The sequence below is a fragment of the Zootoca vivipara genome, chromosome 1, assembly GCF_963506605.1.
Source record: "Zootoca vivipara chromosome 1, rZooViv1.1, whole genome shotgun sequence".
Lineage (NCBI taxonomy): Eukaryota > Metazoa > Chordata > Lepidosauria > Squamata > Lacertidae > Zootoca > Zootoca vivipara.
Window position 1 is genome coordinate 46,850,315 of NC_083276.1, and position 19,075 is coordinate 46,869,389.

Here is a 19,075-nt window from a genome sequence, read left to right on the forward strand (position 1 = left end):
AGGGAGGTGCATCGGCGGTTCCAGGCTCACCGTCCCGTCCCGTCCCCATCTCTTTCTCCCTCCTGTGGTCCCACCCAAGCGATCTAGCGCCTTCCTGCTGTTGCAGCCCCTTAAAATAAAAGTGGATCCAATAACACGTTGATCCCTAGCGGGAGAGGGATGTACTTCCGCAGATTCTTCTTGTGGGGAGGGGAAGGCGAAGGCGACTGATACAAGAAGTTAGGCAGCGTAAATATCTTTATCTATTTAAAAAGCGGGGGTTTGGGGGCTCCGCCTGGGATCGGGGGCAAGTGAGACAAGAGCCACAGTCCAAACCTCCAAAGCCATTGACACCCCCGAACAACGTTCAGTCCAGGGCAGCAGCCGGCCGAGGAATCGCATTAGGAAAGGGGCTGCAGCTGTGGATCAGCTGCTGTTGCTGCCGCCGCCGCTGCCGCTACGAGGCAGGGGAGGAGTTTAAAGGGGATCAGGAAGCAACGGAGTGTCTAACACCTCTCCCCTGCTATGGCTGGCTAAAGAAAAATCATCATAACCATAACAAGAGGGGGGGGGAGGCGGGGAGAAGGCAGAGGGAGTGAGCCAGCCGAGCAAGCGAGGGGGTGGTGGGGGATCAACAGCAGCAGCATGAGAAGGCGAGCTGATCTTGGGGGCAACATGAGGTCAGTGGTGGGCTTCTTGTCCCAGAGGGGCTTGCAGGGAGACCCCCTGCTCACCCAGGACTTTCAGAGGAGACGCCTGCGAGGCTGTAGAAACCTCTACAAGAAGGATCTCCTGGGCCACTTCGGCTGTGTCAATGCCATTGAATTCTCCAACAATGGAGGCCAGTGGCTGGTCTCAGGTAATGCAACCCCTCCCCCTCCCTCCCCAATTTTTATTTTCTTCTTCTCTTCTCTCCCCACCCCCCCCCCCACCCCCAGCCCGCATCCCCGAGCCCGCATCGGAAGACAACCGTAGCGGCGTTGAGAGGCGTATTCTCTCTCCTATACACACAAACACCCCTGATGTTTCCCAAATAGAGATCTAAAATGGTTGACAGGTTTTTTGGGGGGGTTGTTTTTGTTCCCCACCCCAAATCCTGTTTATGGTGGCGGTCTGGTTTGTGGGAGTGGAAGTTTCCTTTTCCCGATCAGAAAGTGTCGGCTACTCTGCGAGGCTTGATAGTTTTTTTTAAAATAGAGAGATAAAAACGGATGTATATTAATAACTGACTGCCCAGTCCTCCTAGTGTCGGGGGTGATTGGGAACAAGATGGATAAAGACCCGAAGGAATCCCAGGGGCAAATGACAAAAGTAAATAACGAGAGACGCAACATATCCCAAATGGAGACCGGGGTCGGTTTTTGTGGCCGGATCCGGAAGGATCCGTTGTCCTCTCTCTCTCTCCCCCCCCCCCCACTTATGGGGCGCGTATGTTTTTGAAGGCAGCTGGCTAATTCAGGGAGGGGGCAGCACTGCGGGTGGGGGCGGACACTTGTTTATTTTAAAACTGCGGGATGATTTTATTTTACGCAGCGCCTTTCTGGAAAGGGGTGGTGCAGACACTCGTTTCGTATTCCACCCCCTGGTTTTAATTGTAACTGGGGAAGAGTGTGTTTGTGGGGGGGGGGCTTCTTTATTGGGAGGGGGATCTGCTGTCAGGTGTCGGGGAGCCTCGGAGTTGACGCGAGAGCTGCGCCCGGGTGTGTGTGGGGCGTAGGGAGGCGCCCCTTCGGGACAGGGCCCAGGGAATAACAACCCCTTCGGCCTGCCGCCCCCTTTCTGCGCCTGGCATCAGGGGCAGACCCCCGAGAGGTGGGCCAGATCCGTCTCCCTCTCCCGCCTGCCCCTCTATAGCCGCCGCTCCCAGCTCTGAGAGGAAATGGCTAACTCCAGGCCGGGGCTTGAGTGGGAGCTGCAGGCCTCGCTCTCCTTGAGCTCCTCATAGCGACAGGCCTGGGAATCGATGGCCTATCCAGGGAGGGGGAGGGCGACACGCGGGTGGCACCTCGCAGCCCTTGCGAAGTGTCTCTCCCGTGTGTGTGTTTAGGAGTCGGGATTTCCCCCTCTCGCAGCCGCGGCTGGGGGTGTCTTGACAGGTGGCCAAAGGGAGGCAGCCCTCGCCTGCATCTCCCTCTCCTCGAGAAGGAAACGTAGGCCACGGATAGGAGAGTCAAGATGCACCAGGGATGCTTAATCCGGAATAACTACCACCAAATGGTTCTCCACGCCATTTATAGTCTCAAACTTGGCGGCTTCATCCACTCGAGTGCCTTCTCTCTTTAACCTATCCCGGCTTGGAAAGTGGCCCAGTGGGTGAAGCCTGTTTAATTGGTAACTAATAATGTTAAGGGAGCCCTTTCCCTCTTTTTCCACGCTGAAGACTTGTTGCATCCGTAGTATGGAGGCAATTCAGACACAGCAAACCCTTTCTTCAAAATGAAGAAATGGAAACTGAGGCAAAGGGGAACATTGTATATATTATCAGTTGCTTTGAGATCCTGAATAGTGGCATAATCAAGGAAATACAGGAAGCTGCCTTACAGTGAGTCAGACCATTGGTCCAGATTGCTCAGAGCCGTCAATGCTGAATGGTAGCAGTTTTCCTGGGTTTCCAACAAAAGTCTTTTCCAGCCCTGCCTGGAGAATCCAAAAATTTAACCTGGGACCTTCTACATGCAAAGTGTGTTCTGTACTATGGAGCTGTAGCCCCTTTCCTAAATATTTTTCAATGCATTCATAACATGCTATGATAGGGTCACTGTTTCCACTTCTCAGATATGAAATGGAAACTAGCACAAATTATTTGCCTGAGGCTGTCTGCTGAGTCCATAGCTTAGCCCTTTATAGTCATCTGCTTAGAAGGTAATCTTTCTCAATATCAAAGGGTATTTCTGCTATTACTGTTCTAGCAATAATTATGTTCCATTTGATTTAGCTGGGCTTTAAGGTTGTGAACAGATTAAAAAAATAGCTAATTTTCATTTTGTCTAGCTTTCTAGTGACTTAAATTTGCATATGGTAAAAGACAGTGTGTGTGCTAGGAAGGAACAGTTTTTGTGAAGTGTGAGAGGTTTTTAAGTGGAAAAACACAAAACTCATTGTTTTGATGAAAATGACATCTTTATTGCTTTGCTACATCTCAGACTCAGAATATTCCATATTCTACTAACATGCCAGAGCTAAAGTGCTTTCAGAAATAAACAAGTTCAATGCCCATCATTATTGTGGAAGCTCCAAGTTTAGAAGACATGTTAACAGAGATTTTGAGAGAGCCCTCACTACTTCAGGTGTGTACTTCAGGTATTTGAAGAAGTGTGCATGCACACGAAAGCTCATACCAATGACAAACTTAGTTGGTCTCTAAGGTGCTGCTGGAAGGATTTTTTTCTTTCTACTTCAGATGTGTGATCTATATTTAAAGAAACAGCAATTTCATGCTGGAAGTTGTCTACATCCCTGCGCACTACTGCTAAAAAAAACAGCCTTGGTGTGTGGATGAAAGAGCTGCTGTGTAATGTGCAATATGATTAACCCTTTAGAATCTTGTTTTTAGTCCCTGATTATTGGTAGGAAAATGTTCACCAACTTTTAAACACAAGCTAATCTACCTATAAGAGGCAATAATCCTAAACTACTCCTGCCCTGTTTTCAATATTATTCAAAGGCTGCTTTGTTGTGATTAACTAAGTAATACATAGTAATCATATTTAGGTAATTGCAGGTTCCACCAGCTGCAGCTCCCAAAACTGGGGTGGATGGAGTACTATGCAGTATGTGAATGAAGAGGGTGAATAGATTGTGGGATTATGATTTTTCAGGACAGGAGAGTGCATAAAACTAGCCTTGGTTGCAAACCCTTTCCCCTCTCTACAGCAGAAATACAGTTAGATGGCCAACATGTTATTTAATATTTTATTTCTCAATGATTTATCAGTATCAATATTAAAACATACTAGCAGCATTTATGCACTTTTGACCATATCTGAATGTTATGGACAGAACTGTAATGAATACTGGGTTTTGGCTTCAAACATTCATCACTTGTTCTAGAAGTGTATCCAAAAAATGTGGACTTGTAATGTTTTTGAAACTTAAGCACTATGCAGCAAAGGAAAGAATGAGCTCTCCATTGAAAAGAGTATGGCTGCAGTTTGGGTGATTAGGTAGAAATATATGGGAAAACACACATCTTATTTAGAGACCAGATGTACAAGACTATGGTTCCTGGAATATTTGCTGCATAGAAGAGGACTGTTGGCAGGTATAGCCTCCCCCCCACCCCCGTACTAATATGACAGGATGTTTCACTTGCAGACACTCTCTGAACTGCCCAACTACCGGTAGTAAATGTACTGGACCCTTGTCCTCCTCCACAGTTGTCAGACCATGAGGCAACTCACTTGAGATCCCTATAGTGGCTCTCGCATATCTAGTACAAAGTCTTTAACTTCAGAGGTTTCTGTAGCCTTGCTCCATCTCCTGCCTTAGTTCAGGTGGTATCCCTGCACCTGACCTTTGTTATCCGACTCTTACCAATTGTCTAAAAATCTGCAGTTTGCCCTCCCGTCTCCAATCATTCGACCCATTCTCTCCTGCTGCCCACCCATGGCCTGTATCTTTAGTTCCCCAGCTGCCATCTTGCTCTCCTTTGGTAACTTTGCTTCTCCTTGATGTTTAATGTCTGTTGACTGCTGCTGTTCTACTACATTTGAATCCACCTTTCCTCCAAGGAGTTCAGAGTGATGAGCATGCAGAAGTGTATCTCGGGGTTGATGAAACTGGCCCCTGCCAGGAGTGCAGAGCAGGGTGCAAAAATCACCTATCGGGCTATGGAGTGTATGATGTATATGTGTTTGGTAATGCAATGCCACTGTTGCAGTGAGATCAAACACAGGCTTTCTCTGCAGTAAAGTGATTTTTTTAGGGGGGAGAGGATGCCAATACAGCTTCTTGCCTAGGGCTTAAGGGACCCTTAGCACACTTCTGCCAGCATAGTTTTCCTTCTTCCCATTTTATCTTCCTTAACTGGCCTGTGAAGTAGGTTGGCCTGGGTGTATTTGACTGCCCCACTAAGTTTCATACCCAAGTAGGGATTTGAACTTAAGTCTCCTCCGTCTTAGTCACACATGAGCCAATATTCCACACTGTCTCTCTCTTTTGTCTACTTGACAGAAAAGTTGCTCACTTCCTAAACTTGTTACTAGGCTCTCCTAAAGTGAATAGATTTCCTTTATCCTGAATGAAATAAAAGGGTTAGACTACTTTTAGGGCTTGATTCAATGCATCCTTAAAAGCACACCTTAGAATATTTGCCTTGAAGTAATATTCTGATTATGACTGTCCCTTCTGTGAAACATGAGCAGGTTTTAAATATGGCAACCATTGGTAAATTTGCAGCAGTCTATATTCTTTAGAAATGAAAAGGAGATGGTACTGATCTTCAAAAGTGAATTTTATTTATTTGGACTATTAATTTTATTAGAGTGTACATTGGTAAGTTATTTGCTTGATATAGACAAATTCTTAATGAAAAGTGTAGCAACGTAATTTAATGAACAGAATGTGCTTAGGCTTCTCATGTTAACTGTTATCTTTTTACTTGCCTTCTGCATTCCAATCTTGACCTTCTTACTTGTACCCAGAATTCTTCTGCTAGAATTATCTGTTTTTGCTAGTTGGTTTGACCACATCAAACAGTTGTTGTTTTCTCTTTCCACCCCAGCGTCTTTCCTTTTTGTGTTCAAAATACTTCTTTTGCTCTCTTGCTTTTCCCACCCTTCTCTCTCTCTCTCTCTCTCTCTCTCTCTCTCTCTCTCTCTCTCAAATTTAAATTAACTCCAGGTTCTACCATTCTTACTCATTCTCCCATCTGTCTTTCCTCGATCAATCCACAAAAGTCCTGAGTTCTTCCTGAATCATTGGTTCAGGTCCTACTCTCTGGTCTAGCAGAAAACCAGTTTGTTCCATCTTCCATGGATGGCCCTTTAAATATTTGAAGATGGCTGCTATAGTATCTCCCAGTCTTTTCTTCTCCAGGCTAAACATCCCCAACTCTGTAAACTGTTCCTAATAATAGTACTGTATTTGTACCCCACCCATCTAACTAGGTTGCCCCAACCACTTTGAGTGGCTTCCAGCATATATAAAAACATAGTAAAACATTGAACCTTAAAAAGCTTCCCCATACAGGGCTGCCTTCAGATGTTTCCTCAAGGTTATATAATTACTCATCTCCTTGGCATCTGATGGGAGGGCATTCCACAGGGTGGACACCACTACTGAGAAGAGCCTCTGCCTGGTTCCCCGTGGCTTCACTTTTTGCAGTGTGGGAACCGCCAGAAGGCCCTTGGTGCTGGATCTCAGTGTCTGGGCTGAACGATGGGCGTGACTTCTAGACCTTTTGTCATCTTTGTCACCCTCTTCTGCACACATTCCAGCTCGTCAATATCCTTAAACACTGGTGCCCAGAACTGGACACTGTACTCCAGGTGGGGTCTGACCAAGGCAGAATACTATTACTTGGCTTGTGCCAAGTAGATAGATCTGTGGCAAACAGTTGTTGATACACTAGAAGGGCTATAGCTGTGTCCAAAAGCTGAAATAGACCTGTAGTGCTCACCTCCAAACACTCAATCTTCGGTGACATCTTTGGAAGCACTGTTAGGAGTTACAATTATGCCTGTAAATAGATGAGATGTGATCTTCGAGTTGTGCTGCTCACAAGTATCTCATTAGACTTGCTGCTTGGATTTATTATTCTGGCAAGCTGTGTAAACATATCCAAGTATATTCAGCTCATAACAAGTCTACTTAAAAGGGCAAGATTGGAGATTAAGTACAAGCCCAGTAGTAAAACCTGACTTTTCTCAAGTCTCCTCAAATTGTAGCCTGAGGTTGTCAGAGGATTTTGTAGGCTTTTGTTTCTTCCATTGAGCACATGGCAGATATCCATGATTTAATTGTTTTGGGAGTTAATTTACCTTAAAAACTTTTCACTTAATCATGGTACATGTTAGAAAAGTGTTTCCTAGTATGATGTGGTGGTTAGACTTGGAACGGGGAAGCTGGAATTCAAGTCCCTACGTGGCCATGAAGCTGAGTGGGCGACTTTAGCCAGTTACACTCTGCATTGCAGGGCTGTTGTGGACAAAAACTTATATGCTAATATTGAGCTCCTTGGAGGAAGGGAAGGATATAAATGCAATAAAACATGTGGTAATGTTGACTCTTTGTCTGTAGTCACAGATGATGCAATTGCAATTTATGATAGCTTCTTTCTGGAACACTGAGCAACAGTGAAGAGATTTTGCTTATAATGGGGCTGTTCATAGTGCCGCAGCAATAGAGGCTCAGTAATTTAGATTTCAGGTTGTAAATGCTGGTTTCAGCAGAAATTGTGCAGGTGCTTATAGTGCTGCTTTTCTCCACTCTCCCACATAGGTGGAGATGACCGCCGAGTTCTACTGTGGCATATGGAAGAAGCCATCCACTCCAGAGTCAAGCCTGTTCAGCTGAAAGGGGAACATCATTCGAACATCTTCTGCCTGGCTTTTAATAGTGGCAACACCAGAGTATTTTCTGGAGGTAAGGAAGAAAAGCTTCAATGGGAAATTAGGGTTTCAGGACCTTTCCGTGCATTTATTTTCTTTGCAGTATACTTTTGGTCTTTCACTTGTGTAGGCTTGGCATCCTAACAACAATCCCTGCTGAGGGAATGCTGCCTCTTCTGAGCATAATATTTTGGATCTAGGAGAATGGTGTTCTTCCTCCCACCATAGGCTACCCAGCCTTTAATTAGGCTGTCGATTCAGAGACAGGCAAAACCAATGTTGAGCAGCAAACAGGAGTTCTGATCCTGTGTTTTCCTCTAGAATGTAATGTGATGGCATTGGCAGGACCAGGAGGGTAAGTAGGCTGGGGAAATGCTTGAGCTTCTTATTTCCCAGCCACTTTCCCGCACTCATTGGGGGCTAGCACCTAACCCTGGAACCAGGCAGAGGGCGATATTGCAGAGGTCCGAAGAATGAGCAAGCAGAGGTGGATTTCGGGGAGCGTGACTGGTTTGGTCGCACTTGGGTGGAGGGTGCTGCAATTATGATTTATAATGGAGTGCAAGAGGTGGGGAAGCGCTGAAGTTTGGTGATGCACAGGGTGCCACTGAAATTTGAGGCTGCCAGGTATACCACTGCGAGCAAGCACTTCCTCCCTGCATGTCTTCTCCTGGACAAATGTCATCTCATTTCTGCTACTGGGTATGTCCAAGTCAAGCAAGCAGGGAATTGGGAGGAATCTTATCCTGGACATCTTGTCCTGCCATGAGAAAAAAGTAGCAGGCTCATCTCTTTTCCTTCATCTTTTTTTCTTCCAGAATGAAAACTGCAAGCACGTTATTTCTCAATTTTCATTACTAATACGCTATCAAATTGTGTTTCTTTATCTAGGTAATGATGAACAAGTGTTGCTCCATGACGTTGACAGGTAAATGCATTTCCCGCAATGCCTGAACACTCTTGATGTGTGTGTGTGTGTTTGTTTCCTAAATGCTAATCGGTTGTTGTATGACATTTTCACTAATACAGGGGTTGCCAACATAGGGACATCCAGATGTTGCTGAAGTCCATTTCCCACCATCACTAACAATTGGCCATGCTTGCTGAGGCTAATGAGAGTTGAGAGTTGAGCAGCATCTGGAGGGCACAATGTTGGCTAATCCCGGCCATGTTGGCTGCAAAACATCTGAGTTTAAAGAACTAGTGATTTTTATGGATGGTGTGGGAAAATAAGTTCTGTCAGGTGTATAGGACTAAAAATATTCACTTTGCACACCAGGTCCCATGTGTGTTGATATTTCCTGCTAAATTACAGCCAATTCTATGCACAATAGGTTGGGCTTATTTTATGGGGCTTACTTCCAAATAAGTGTGCATACAATTGCAGGGGTAGGCTACAATCCTACCCTCACTTACCTGGAAGTACTAAACACAATGGGACAATGTTAGTGGACATGTATAGGATTGCACTGTTCAATCTCCAAATCTCTACTGTTACTGTATATTCCTGTGTATAAGACTACTTTTCAACCCAGGAAAACCTTCTCAAAAGTCGGGGGTTGTCTTATACGCCGGGTCGTATTTCTTATACAGCGAGTATATCCCAAACTCTATATTTTAACTGGAAAGGTTGGGGGTCGTCTTATACGCCCAGTCATCTTATACACCAGAATATACGGTATATTTTCTACCTACTGCTACTCATACAGGATAATGGACTTTACGTACTTTCAAGTGACATTTTTCAGTGCTACCTGGCAGGCTGTCCTGCCTAACCTTAAATGAGAAAGATGAAAAACAGATGTCTGTGTCTTTTTCAGCGGTGAAACCTTGGATGTATTTGCCCATGAAGATGCAGTGTATGGGCTCTCTGTGAGTCCCGTGAATGATAACGTTTTTGCAAGCTCATCTGATGACGGCAGAGTTCTCATTTGGGATATCAGAGAGTCTTCGCAGGGAGGTGAGGGCTATATCTGAGTGTGAATGATGGTGAGCGCTCTCATTGGAGGGAATTAGTCCTGAGATGTGAAAATCCAGGGGAAAAACAGAGCAAGAGGGAGAAAGAATACCCTTCTGGTCTCTCGCCCTGCTTTTCTGAGGACATTGTTCAAACTTTCCAACAGAAATAAACGAACATTTTGGGAATGTTGGGGGGACTATTTTGAAATGTTTTCCCTTTTAGAAATAATGAAATGCTTTACTGTAATATGTCTATTATATCCACAATCCATGTTACTTTACAAGTGTCATTGTATTCCTGCTAATAATTTCAACCGTTTACAGTGGTCTCTCAAATATGTTAGAAGGTTATTCCAGTCTTTTAAGAATAGTTGGTCTTCCTGATTTCTGATCTTTCCCGTCAGTCTAGCCATTTCTGCATATTCCATCAGCTTGGTCTGCCACTCTTCTCTGGTTGGTACTGCTTCTTCTTTCCATCTCTGGGCAAGAAGCATCCTTGCTGCTGCCGTTGCATACATAAACAGGCTTTTATTTTCTTTTGGTATTTCCACACTTATAATGCCTAACAAAAAAGCCTCCAGTTTTTTTTAAACAAAAGTTATCTTAAACACTATTTTCAGCTCATTAAATATCATTTCCCAGAAAGCTTTTACTACCCCACATGACCACCACATGTTATAAAGCGTACCTTCTTTCCTTTTACATTTCCAGCACACATTTGAACTGGTTCTATACATTTACACAATTTTACTAGCTGTCAAATACCAACAGTACATCATTTTTATATAATTTTCTTTCTGCGAACAGCAGGCTGTAAACTTCAAATGCTCTTTCCATAACTTTTCCCATGAAGAAAACTGTATATTATAACCAAAATCTCTTGCCCAGTGTATCATTACTGATTTAACTTATTCATAGGGTTGCCAGACTCAATAGAGGACAGGACTTCTGTGCATTTAATTGCCCTGCTCTCTTTTGAGTCTTGAAACCTTAAAGAGAAACCAGCAGACCCTTTGTTAAATTTCCAAGCAAAGGGTCTGCTGGTTTCTCTTTAAGGTTTCCAGACTCAAAAGAGAGCAGGGCAATTAAAGGCACAGAAGTCCTGTCCTCTATTGAGTCTGGCAACCCTACTTCTTCAAGAGTGATCATTCTTATATATGCTGCAGACACAGACAACATGCAAATTCAGGATGCATTTCCGCACCTAGGAGGTGTTGTCATATCCTAGAACCTTAGTTGCTTGTGAGTTGCTGCTTGCCACCTTCTGGTGATCTTTGATCTCATTTGGAGATACCTGAATGAAGAATATGCCTATATGCTGTCCTTTTGGCATGACCCTTCACATCTAGTTGAACTTTCCACCTCCTCCCTAAAATGACATCATGCAGACACCTTGCTGCATAAGTAAGCCATTTACACTTCTGAGGCTTCAAGCCTATCCTTACCTGGGAATAAGTGCCACTATACTTCTGAATAAACATGCATATGATTGCTCGGTAAATTTTAAAAAATATGTTAAATAGTGCAATTTTATATGCAAAGTTAAAATGATGCATTCCATGTTAAAGCAGTAAAACAAGTGAAGGTTTAATAGGAAAGTTAGTATTGCATATATTTAAATCATTCTGGAATTTATTCTATGTTCTTGAAGGGGAAAGGTCCTCTTTCCACCCCTGCCCCATGGCTTTGAGATTTCCAGAAACTTTACATCTCTAGAGTGTGTTAAAGGGTGAAATGGATTGCTTTATCCCTGTTGTGGTGGAGTCTTATTTGATTTTACAAGTATTTCTAGGGCAGCTGACACTAATAAAAACCAATGAAATGAAACTCCCACAAGAATAAAAGATCAGGTCCATTGGTACTCTAAGCCAGTATCAGTGGAGATTTAAAAAGCCTGGGGAAATGAAACATCTGTACCGTGGGCCAAAAAATAATCATCATAATCCTAGGAATATAAGTGTTTGCACTGAATTTTGTGTTGGAGGGGGAACTAATCTTATTGGATTGGGGGGGGATGAAGGGAGGATTGTTGTTAATTGTAAGATTTTGTGAAAACCTGAATAGAATGTTAATGACATGTTAAAGCCTTTCCAGCAAAAGCAAAGGAAGATAATCGCAGCCAAGCAGTGCCCCCTTCACCTCACCTCATTGGGTCACCTAGAGGAGGGCTTACAAAGATTACTTTAGTATTGTATGGGCTGGTTCATTGGGCATAGGCCCAAGGATGAACTGTGTCTGCCAGGGTTATACCTCTGCCTTTAAGTCTTTTCATGCACTGATTTTCAGAATGATTCGCTGAGCATTTACAATCGCTCCCTGTGCTTTGTAAACTGGAAACTTGCCTATTGATCTGCAGTGGACTCTGTTGAATTTAACTCACTGGGTTAGGTTTTGGACAGGGGTTGTGTAGAAGCCATGTGTGAATTCTTCAAATTTCCTCATTTAGTTGAGAGTTCAACTAAATAAGATCTTTTCTACGATGTTGACTTGGAAGCTGCTATTAAGATACCATACATATGGGTACAAAATGCCCCCAACTGCGAGTGATTTAGGGACTGGTGAAAAGAGAGTAGGGGAGTAGATGGCCCTTGAATATATTTCTGCATAATAGAGTTGCTTTTGTTGTAGAGTAGAAAGGGCACTACCTCCCGAGGCAGCTTAGCTTGATCACTGTCTAATAGCTCTTGTTCATTAGGAAGTTTCTCATCTTACTAAAGTAACCTATATACATAAGTAGAAAATGCTTCTTTACTTACAAAAGAAAAAGCAAATCAAGGAGCAGTGCACAGCTTCTTGAAGGATGACCATGTCTGGACCTAAACCAAAATCTGCTTCCCTGCAATTTCTACCCATTGGTTCTAATCTTGCCCTTTGGCAAAGCAGAACACAAGTCTGATCCATCTTCCACATGACAGCTCTTAGATATTTGAAGATCTCCATCATAGGTCCCTGTAAACACAGGCAGTGACCATTTTAGATGCATCTGATGTATGCACATCGTGCTCAACCTGGAAGTGACCTGAAAACGCCGCAGAACGAGGCAGGGGTGGAACAGGGTGTGTTTGCAGGCTTTTTTCAATGATGTTTCAAATATACTTGATTTCACTTAAACGCATGGTGCCTTGGAATGTAACCAACACATAAATTGGGAGTTGCCTGTAATGTAAAGGTGGATCCTTGAGGTTTGAAGATTTCTGTAGACTAGGTGTGGCTATTCTGTGTACCTCTGGAGATTGTTGGATTCCCAACTCCCATCTTTCTCAGCGAGTGAATAAGCTGCAGTGAAGCTTGGCATCACATGCTCCCCCAGCTCCTGACTTCCTTATGCACATGTATGAGTAGTTCAGAAGTTTCCGCCTTCTTTATTTTTTGCTTAACTACTTTTGCTTAGCTACAGCTTGTGTCATCTGAGGTCATGTACCATGGTTTGTTAACTATATTTTGCAACATAAGTCACATTGAAATAAAAGGGGGAGTATTTGAGCTAAAGGCTCCCTCTGGCTCTCTTTCATAATGCTAAAGCTTTGGTTTACTGTAATGTCTGTCCATTGGGTACAGGATTTACAACTCAAAGAGGCAAAAAATTTATATGACTCTTGACACAATCCTAAGCATATTTACTTAGAAGTGAGACCAGTTATGTTCAATGGGTCTTATTCCCAGTTGAGTGTGGATAGGATTGCAGCCAGTGTCTGATAATTCACAATTTTAAATATGGGTGTCTTCAATGGTGAAGGGATTTGTGCAATGAGGAATTTTGTTTGTCATCTGAGTGAAGTCTGTCTGTGATGATTTAGGGAATGGAAATAAATGGGTCAAATAAGGAAGCAATTGTACATTGAATCCTAGATCTTGACCTATATTTAGAAATGTTAGACATTAAGGATTTTATTACAAACAAGCTTTTGGTAGAATGGCGGGAATGCTGGAAAACTGAGTAACAAGGAAAGTGTATGGATTTGGCAAAGATATTTGGAATTCGGAGTTCTCTCGGCAACTTGGACAATACCGGTAATTCCAGCCTTAGGATGTTGATGGGGCAGCTACACTTGCTTGTTGTAGCACATTAAACCCATGAAATAAAACTGTTGAAAAACCTCTACTCTGTTGAAATAGTTTGTGTCACATTACTTTTAATGCCATAATCTAGTTTTAATTAGATGGAATGTCAGGAATTTATGAGAAGTTCCCTTGTGCTACCGCAATGTTTTGTGCGCTAGTAAATGCAATGTTTATGGATTATACTAAAATAATTTATAAGACACAAATCTAAATTAAAATATTTTCCACACTCTGTCAGAGTTCCAAGATCTCCCACTTAGTAAAAAATGGTTTCTGTAGCAGGTACTACTTCATTCGTACACTAGCACTGTACATTTGAGCCACAAATTACCAATTTGTATGTGGGAATTCTGTTTAATGCTAGGGAAAGATGCATAAAACCTGACTACCGACACTAAATAAATTCTTGAAAAGGTTGACAAATGTCCCATTAAGAAAAAGCTTACCCAGCCGTCAGCATTGTACAAGAGGTGTTGTGCCTTTAAAAGTAAATTGATCTTATCTTGTTTTGTTAACAGAGCCCTTCTGCTTGGCTAATTATCCATCAGCCTTTCACAGTGTGATGTTCAATCCAGTGGAGCCCAGGCTACTTGCCACTGCCAACTCAAAGGAAGGTGTAGGACTCTGGGACATTCGCAAGCCTCAAAGGTAAGACGACTCTTTCTTATGTCTTTTTTTGTGGGAAGACAGAAAGAAGCTCCTTCTGGAACTCACAGTTGAACTTGGTGCTTGGTAATGTTGTGGGGAAAATACCCACCCAGCATTCATTGCCAGGATTGATCGATTAGGCAAAGAACGCTGAGTGGATCTTTCCCCCCACAACAGTAATGTGGAGTAATTAAACTTCTCTAAGTGTGTATTTTTTTCTTTAGTTTATAAAGCTAAGTAATATTAGCTTCTCTGTTGAAACATTTCAGACAAACTGGATATATGTGTGACCATGATTGAACATAAATCTGTAGCAGCTTTGGGTCAGAGAGAAACAGCAGGTTGATCTGTATTAGGCTTTGAGGCTTTTAACTGCATGTTAACTGCTTCGACTTCTTAATTCCCTACAGCTCACCAATAGCCCCAATAAGTTTTGAACTGCCTGGGCTGTTCATATTTGAAATTTCCATGGACCACATTTTTATGTTGAAAATTATGTTTGACTAAGTAGTTCCTTGACTAGTAGTTCTCCACACTTAATGGCAATTGGTTGATGTATCCATGAGCTCTGTATATGTTGTCTCAAATCAAATAGAAGGAACCTATGGACCATCTAGCAGAATTAACTGCTCAAAGCGTGATAGTCTATTCAGACTTTATTTTGAAAACTGCTAGTGAAGAGGGCATCACTAAGCAGTCTCCCAGCCTCATTCTGTATGGGGCTGTCCTTTATTGTCACTGAAATGTCCTATTCAATCCAAGTGTGTTTTTCTTCTGGCTTTGGAATTTGTTCCCCCTTGCCCTATTCTAGAACAAATGAAATTTACTAAATGACCTATTGAACCCCTATGCTTCCACTACATATGGTAGTGCTGGGTGCTTCCATGCTGGTCATTTTTCTTCTGTAGTTGACATGATTTGTTCACTCAGGTTTCATAGAGAATTTGGATGATATTGCTCCTAAACTGTTCCGACATTGTCCTCCCACTTACTTTCTTGGCCATTTGTAATCAAATGTTTTGGCTTCCAGCTAGAGTGCTCTACATTCCTTGCATACAGGAGATTGCTATAACGCTGTCATTTCTCCTTTTTTGGAAGAGACTTGGATGATGTGGGCAGCGATGTAGCTGAAGACCGTAGCTCTATCTACATCGCCCTATATCTTCAATTGCCTGCCTGCATCTCCGCCACTACCTTTCCTGAAATGTGCTTCTCCCCATCATTGCCTCTTCCTGGCTTGAATCTGCCAATTTTAAAATCTCAGTACAATAGTGCAACAAAAATTTAAAGTGATAACAAGCATGTTAAGTTTCACTGATAATATTATACAGACATACGAGCTAGGTTCATCCTGTCTATACTACACAAACTCCCAGGATGTACAGAATGACTTTGTATCTCTCTACTATTCCAAGGGACCCAGGTGGCGCTGTGGGTTAAACCACAGAGTCTAGGGCTTCCTGATCAGAAGGTCGGCGGTTCGAATCCCTGCAATGGGGTGAGCTCCCGTTGCTCGGTCCCAGCTCCTGCCCACCTAGCAGTTTGAAAGCACATCAAAGTGCAAGTAGATAAATAAGGACCGCTCCGGCAGGAAGGTAAACAGTGTTTCCGTGCGCTGCTCTGGTTTGCCAGAAACAGCTTCCACGTGACCCGGAAGATCCCACCAACCCCAGACAGCATTGCAAGTGATTGTGGGCTATGGGAATTGTAGCTCAAGAGCATATGGAGGGCCAAAGGTTCCCCACCCTTGGATTCAGGATTTGAGACAAAGGAAAAATAGGTTCTGTGGAAAGTGAAAGAACACTGGCTGTATAAGCCCTTGTGTAAAAGCACCTGCTATCTCCTTCCAGGCGCCAACAAAGGGATCGTGGGAATCATTTACTGAATTTATTTCTTCTTCTCCAGAGTAGCAAACAGATACACAATAAAAAGCAAGAACATTCTAAAAGAGTTAACATGTTCTAAAAACAATTATAGTTAAAAACGTCTTCCAACCATGCATGCTACCTCCCAGCCTCTCTCCTCTCAGCCATGAGCTTCCCTTTCTCCAGCCTTGACTACATAAATGTTTTTAGGTTGGTGCAAACATAGTTAATGCTTGTCAGAAATGCTGGGGAGCTGCTGCCAGTCAGCATAGGCAATACTGAGCTCAATGGACCACAGGCCTGACTTGGTGGAAGGCAGCTTCCTGTGTCAACAGTGCACAACTCCTATCCAAAAGAACCTCTCAGAAATGGAATGCATGTACAGTGTCAGCAAAAGACATGGCATGGCTGTCCCAGGCCTTTTCTTGGTTTCTTTAGAAGGTCATGCAGGCAACCTCTGCTCTTGTTTGAGACGACAGGCAAACATTTCTCTTCTGAATAGCGTGGGTGGTTTAACAAAGCTGTTATGAGGTTTCTCTGCCACAAGGAGGTGCCAACAAATCACAATGTGCATAAGGCCAATACATGGTAGCATATACTGTATAGAACTAAGTGTGGCAATTTATACATTGGTGAATATCAACCATCCAAATCCTAAGGCCACAAAGCATGATCGTTCCAGGACTGTTTTCTAGACTTGGACTTCCTAGACTTGTCGATAAAGGTTTATGCCATGGCACTGCCTTGTCGTGGCGAAGGGGCTTGAATAACTCAGAGAAGCTATGAGCTAATGCCGTGCAGGGCCATCCAAGATGGACAGGTCATAGTGGAGAGTTTTGACTAAACGTGATCCACCTGGAGCAGGAACTGGCAAGCCACTCCAGTATCCCTGCCAAGAAAACTCCATGGACAAAGACAACAGGCATATAAAAGTTATGACGCTGGAAGATGAGCCCCTCAGGTCGGAAGGCGTCCAACATGCTACTGAGGAAGAGCAGAGGACAAGTACAAGTAGATTCAGAGCTGATGAAGCGGCTGGGCCAAAGCCGAAAGGACGCTCAGTTGCAGTTATGCCTGGAAGCGAAAGGAAAGTCCAATGCTGTAAAGAAAAATATTGCATAGGAACCTGCAATATAAGAACCATGAACCTTTGTAAGCTGGATGTGGTCAAAAATGAGATGGCAAGAATAAATATTGACACCCTGGGCATCAGTGAACTAAAATGGAAGGGAATGGGCGAATTCAGTTCGGATGACCATCATATGATTCTATATCTACTACTGTGAGCAAGAATCCCGTAGATTGAAGAAATGGAGTGGCCCTCATAGTCAACAAAAGAGCGGGGAAAGCTGTACTGGGATGCAGTCTCAAAAATGATAGAATGATCTTGATACGAATCAAAGGCAAACCTTTTAACATCACAGTAATCCAAGTTTATGCACTAACTACCGGTGCTGAAGAAACTGAAATTGACCAATTCTATGAAGACTTACAACGCCTTCTAGAAATGACACCAAAGAGGGATGTTCTTCTCATCATAGGGCTCTTCTCATTATAGGGGATTGGAATGCTAAAGTAGGGAGTCGAGATAAAAGGAACAACTGGCAAGTTTGGCCTTGGAGTTCAAAACGAAGCAGGGCAAAAGCTAATAGAGTTCTGTCAAGAGAACAAGCTGGTCATCACAAACACTCTCTTCCAACAACACAAGAGACGACTCTACACATGGACATCACCAGATGGGCAGCATCGAAATCAGATAGATTATATTCTCTGCAACCAAAGATGGAGAAGCTCTATACAGTCAGCAAAAACAAGACCTGGAGCTGACTGTGGCTCAGATCTTCAGCTTCTTATAGCAAAATTCCAGCTTAAACTGAAGAAAGTAGGAAAAACCACTGGGCCAGTAAGACACAATCTAAATCAAATCTCTTATTCCACACAGTGGAAGTGAGGAACAGGTTTAAGGATTTAGATTTGGTGAACCCCATTTTTCCATTTCTTCCCACAACAGTCGGTACCTGCGGAACATGCTTTTAAATATTGTTTTGTGCTTCTTCAAGCCTGCTTGTGGCTGTTTCTTGTGCATTGATGGTGCCATGTAAGTTGCATAAGGGAGAATTGCACTGGGAGAATGAATTTGCTATCTGGGATGTGGTAGGATAGGTCTGTAAGTCTGCACAAACTCCATTCCACCTTAAGGCAGTTTAAAATCCTGCCTTGCAATATCCTCTTCTCCCCTACCCTTTTGTGTGCTTATCATTCACCTTGATAAACCATTTTGATCAGGCTTAGGCAAATTCGGCCCTCCAGATGTTTTGGGACTACAACCCCCATGTTCCCCAGCTAACAGGACCAGTGGTTAGGGATGGTGGGAATTGTAGTCCCAAAACATCTGGGGGGCCGAGTTTGCCTATGCCTGATTTAGATTAACTTTACTTTTCCTGTTTAACTTTTGGGTCTGCCCCCCCATGCCATTCTGACTGTAAATCATTATTGCACAGTCAAAAAAATATCAGGTGGGTTAAAATATTAGCTTGCCAGTTGTATTAACTGTACTGTGTATTAGTCTGCTTTTGTGTGTTGAGTGTTCAAGGCATTGAATCCTCTTTTAAAGGCATTGAGCCCTCCTTCTCTTCTCTTCTCGGCTTCCCCCACCCCCATTATACTGTAAACAGCAGTGCTAGAAACTGTCAACTCTTTCCTGCCCATTCCTCGGCCCTTTCCTCCTCCGCCTCAGTGACTGTAATTTCCTGACACCACTGGCAAGCTTGCAATTCAGTCAGGTGTGTCAGATCAAGATATGCAGATTTAATATTATGAATACAGTTGTGGTCATTTCTTCCTCTTTTCTTTTTCTTTTAAAAAATGTCCCAACTTCATGCTATGCCTTCCTTCTTTGCACTTTGTTGGCAGTTGTTAGCTGTTTTCAAGCCTCAGGAAAACAATCCATCCATAAAACTTGCCAAAAGGGAGAAAAGCTTTATTTAGACTATCTTGTCTATTTTTCCTGGA

At 43.2% G+C, this 19,075-nt stretch overlaps 1 protein-coding gene across 1 annotated transcript in view; it reads left to right on the forward strand.

The window, feature by feature from the left end:
- Positions 1-210: 210 nt before the first annotated feature.
- The window catches only part of DCAF5 (DDB1 and CUL4 associated factor 5), a 42,214-nt gene continuing 23,349 nt past the window's right edge, over positions 211-19,075 (forward strand). Inside the window, exons 1-5 of the mRNA XM_035113580.2 lie at positions 211-838; positions 7,420-7,563; positions 8,421-8,457; positions 9,350-9,489; positions 14,069-14,198. Of these exons, the coding sequence (XP_034969471.1) occupies positions 625-838; positions 7,420-7,563; positions 8,421-8,457; positions 9,350-9,489; positions 14,069-14,198 (665 nt within the window). The 5' untranslated portion in view covers positions 211-624. The remainder of the gene's footprint in view (positions 839-7,419; positions 7,564-8,420; positions 8,458-9,349; positions 9,490-14,068; positions 14,199-19,075) is intronic.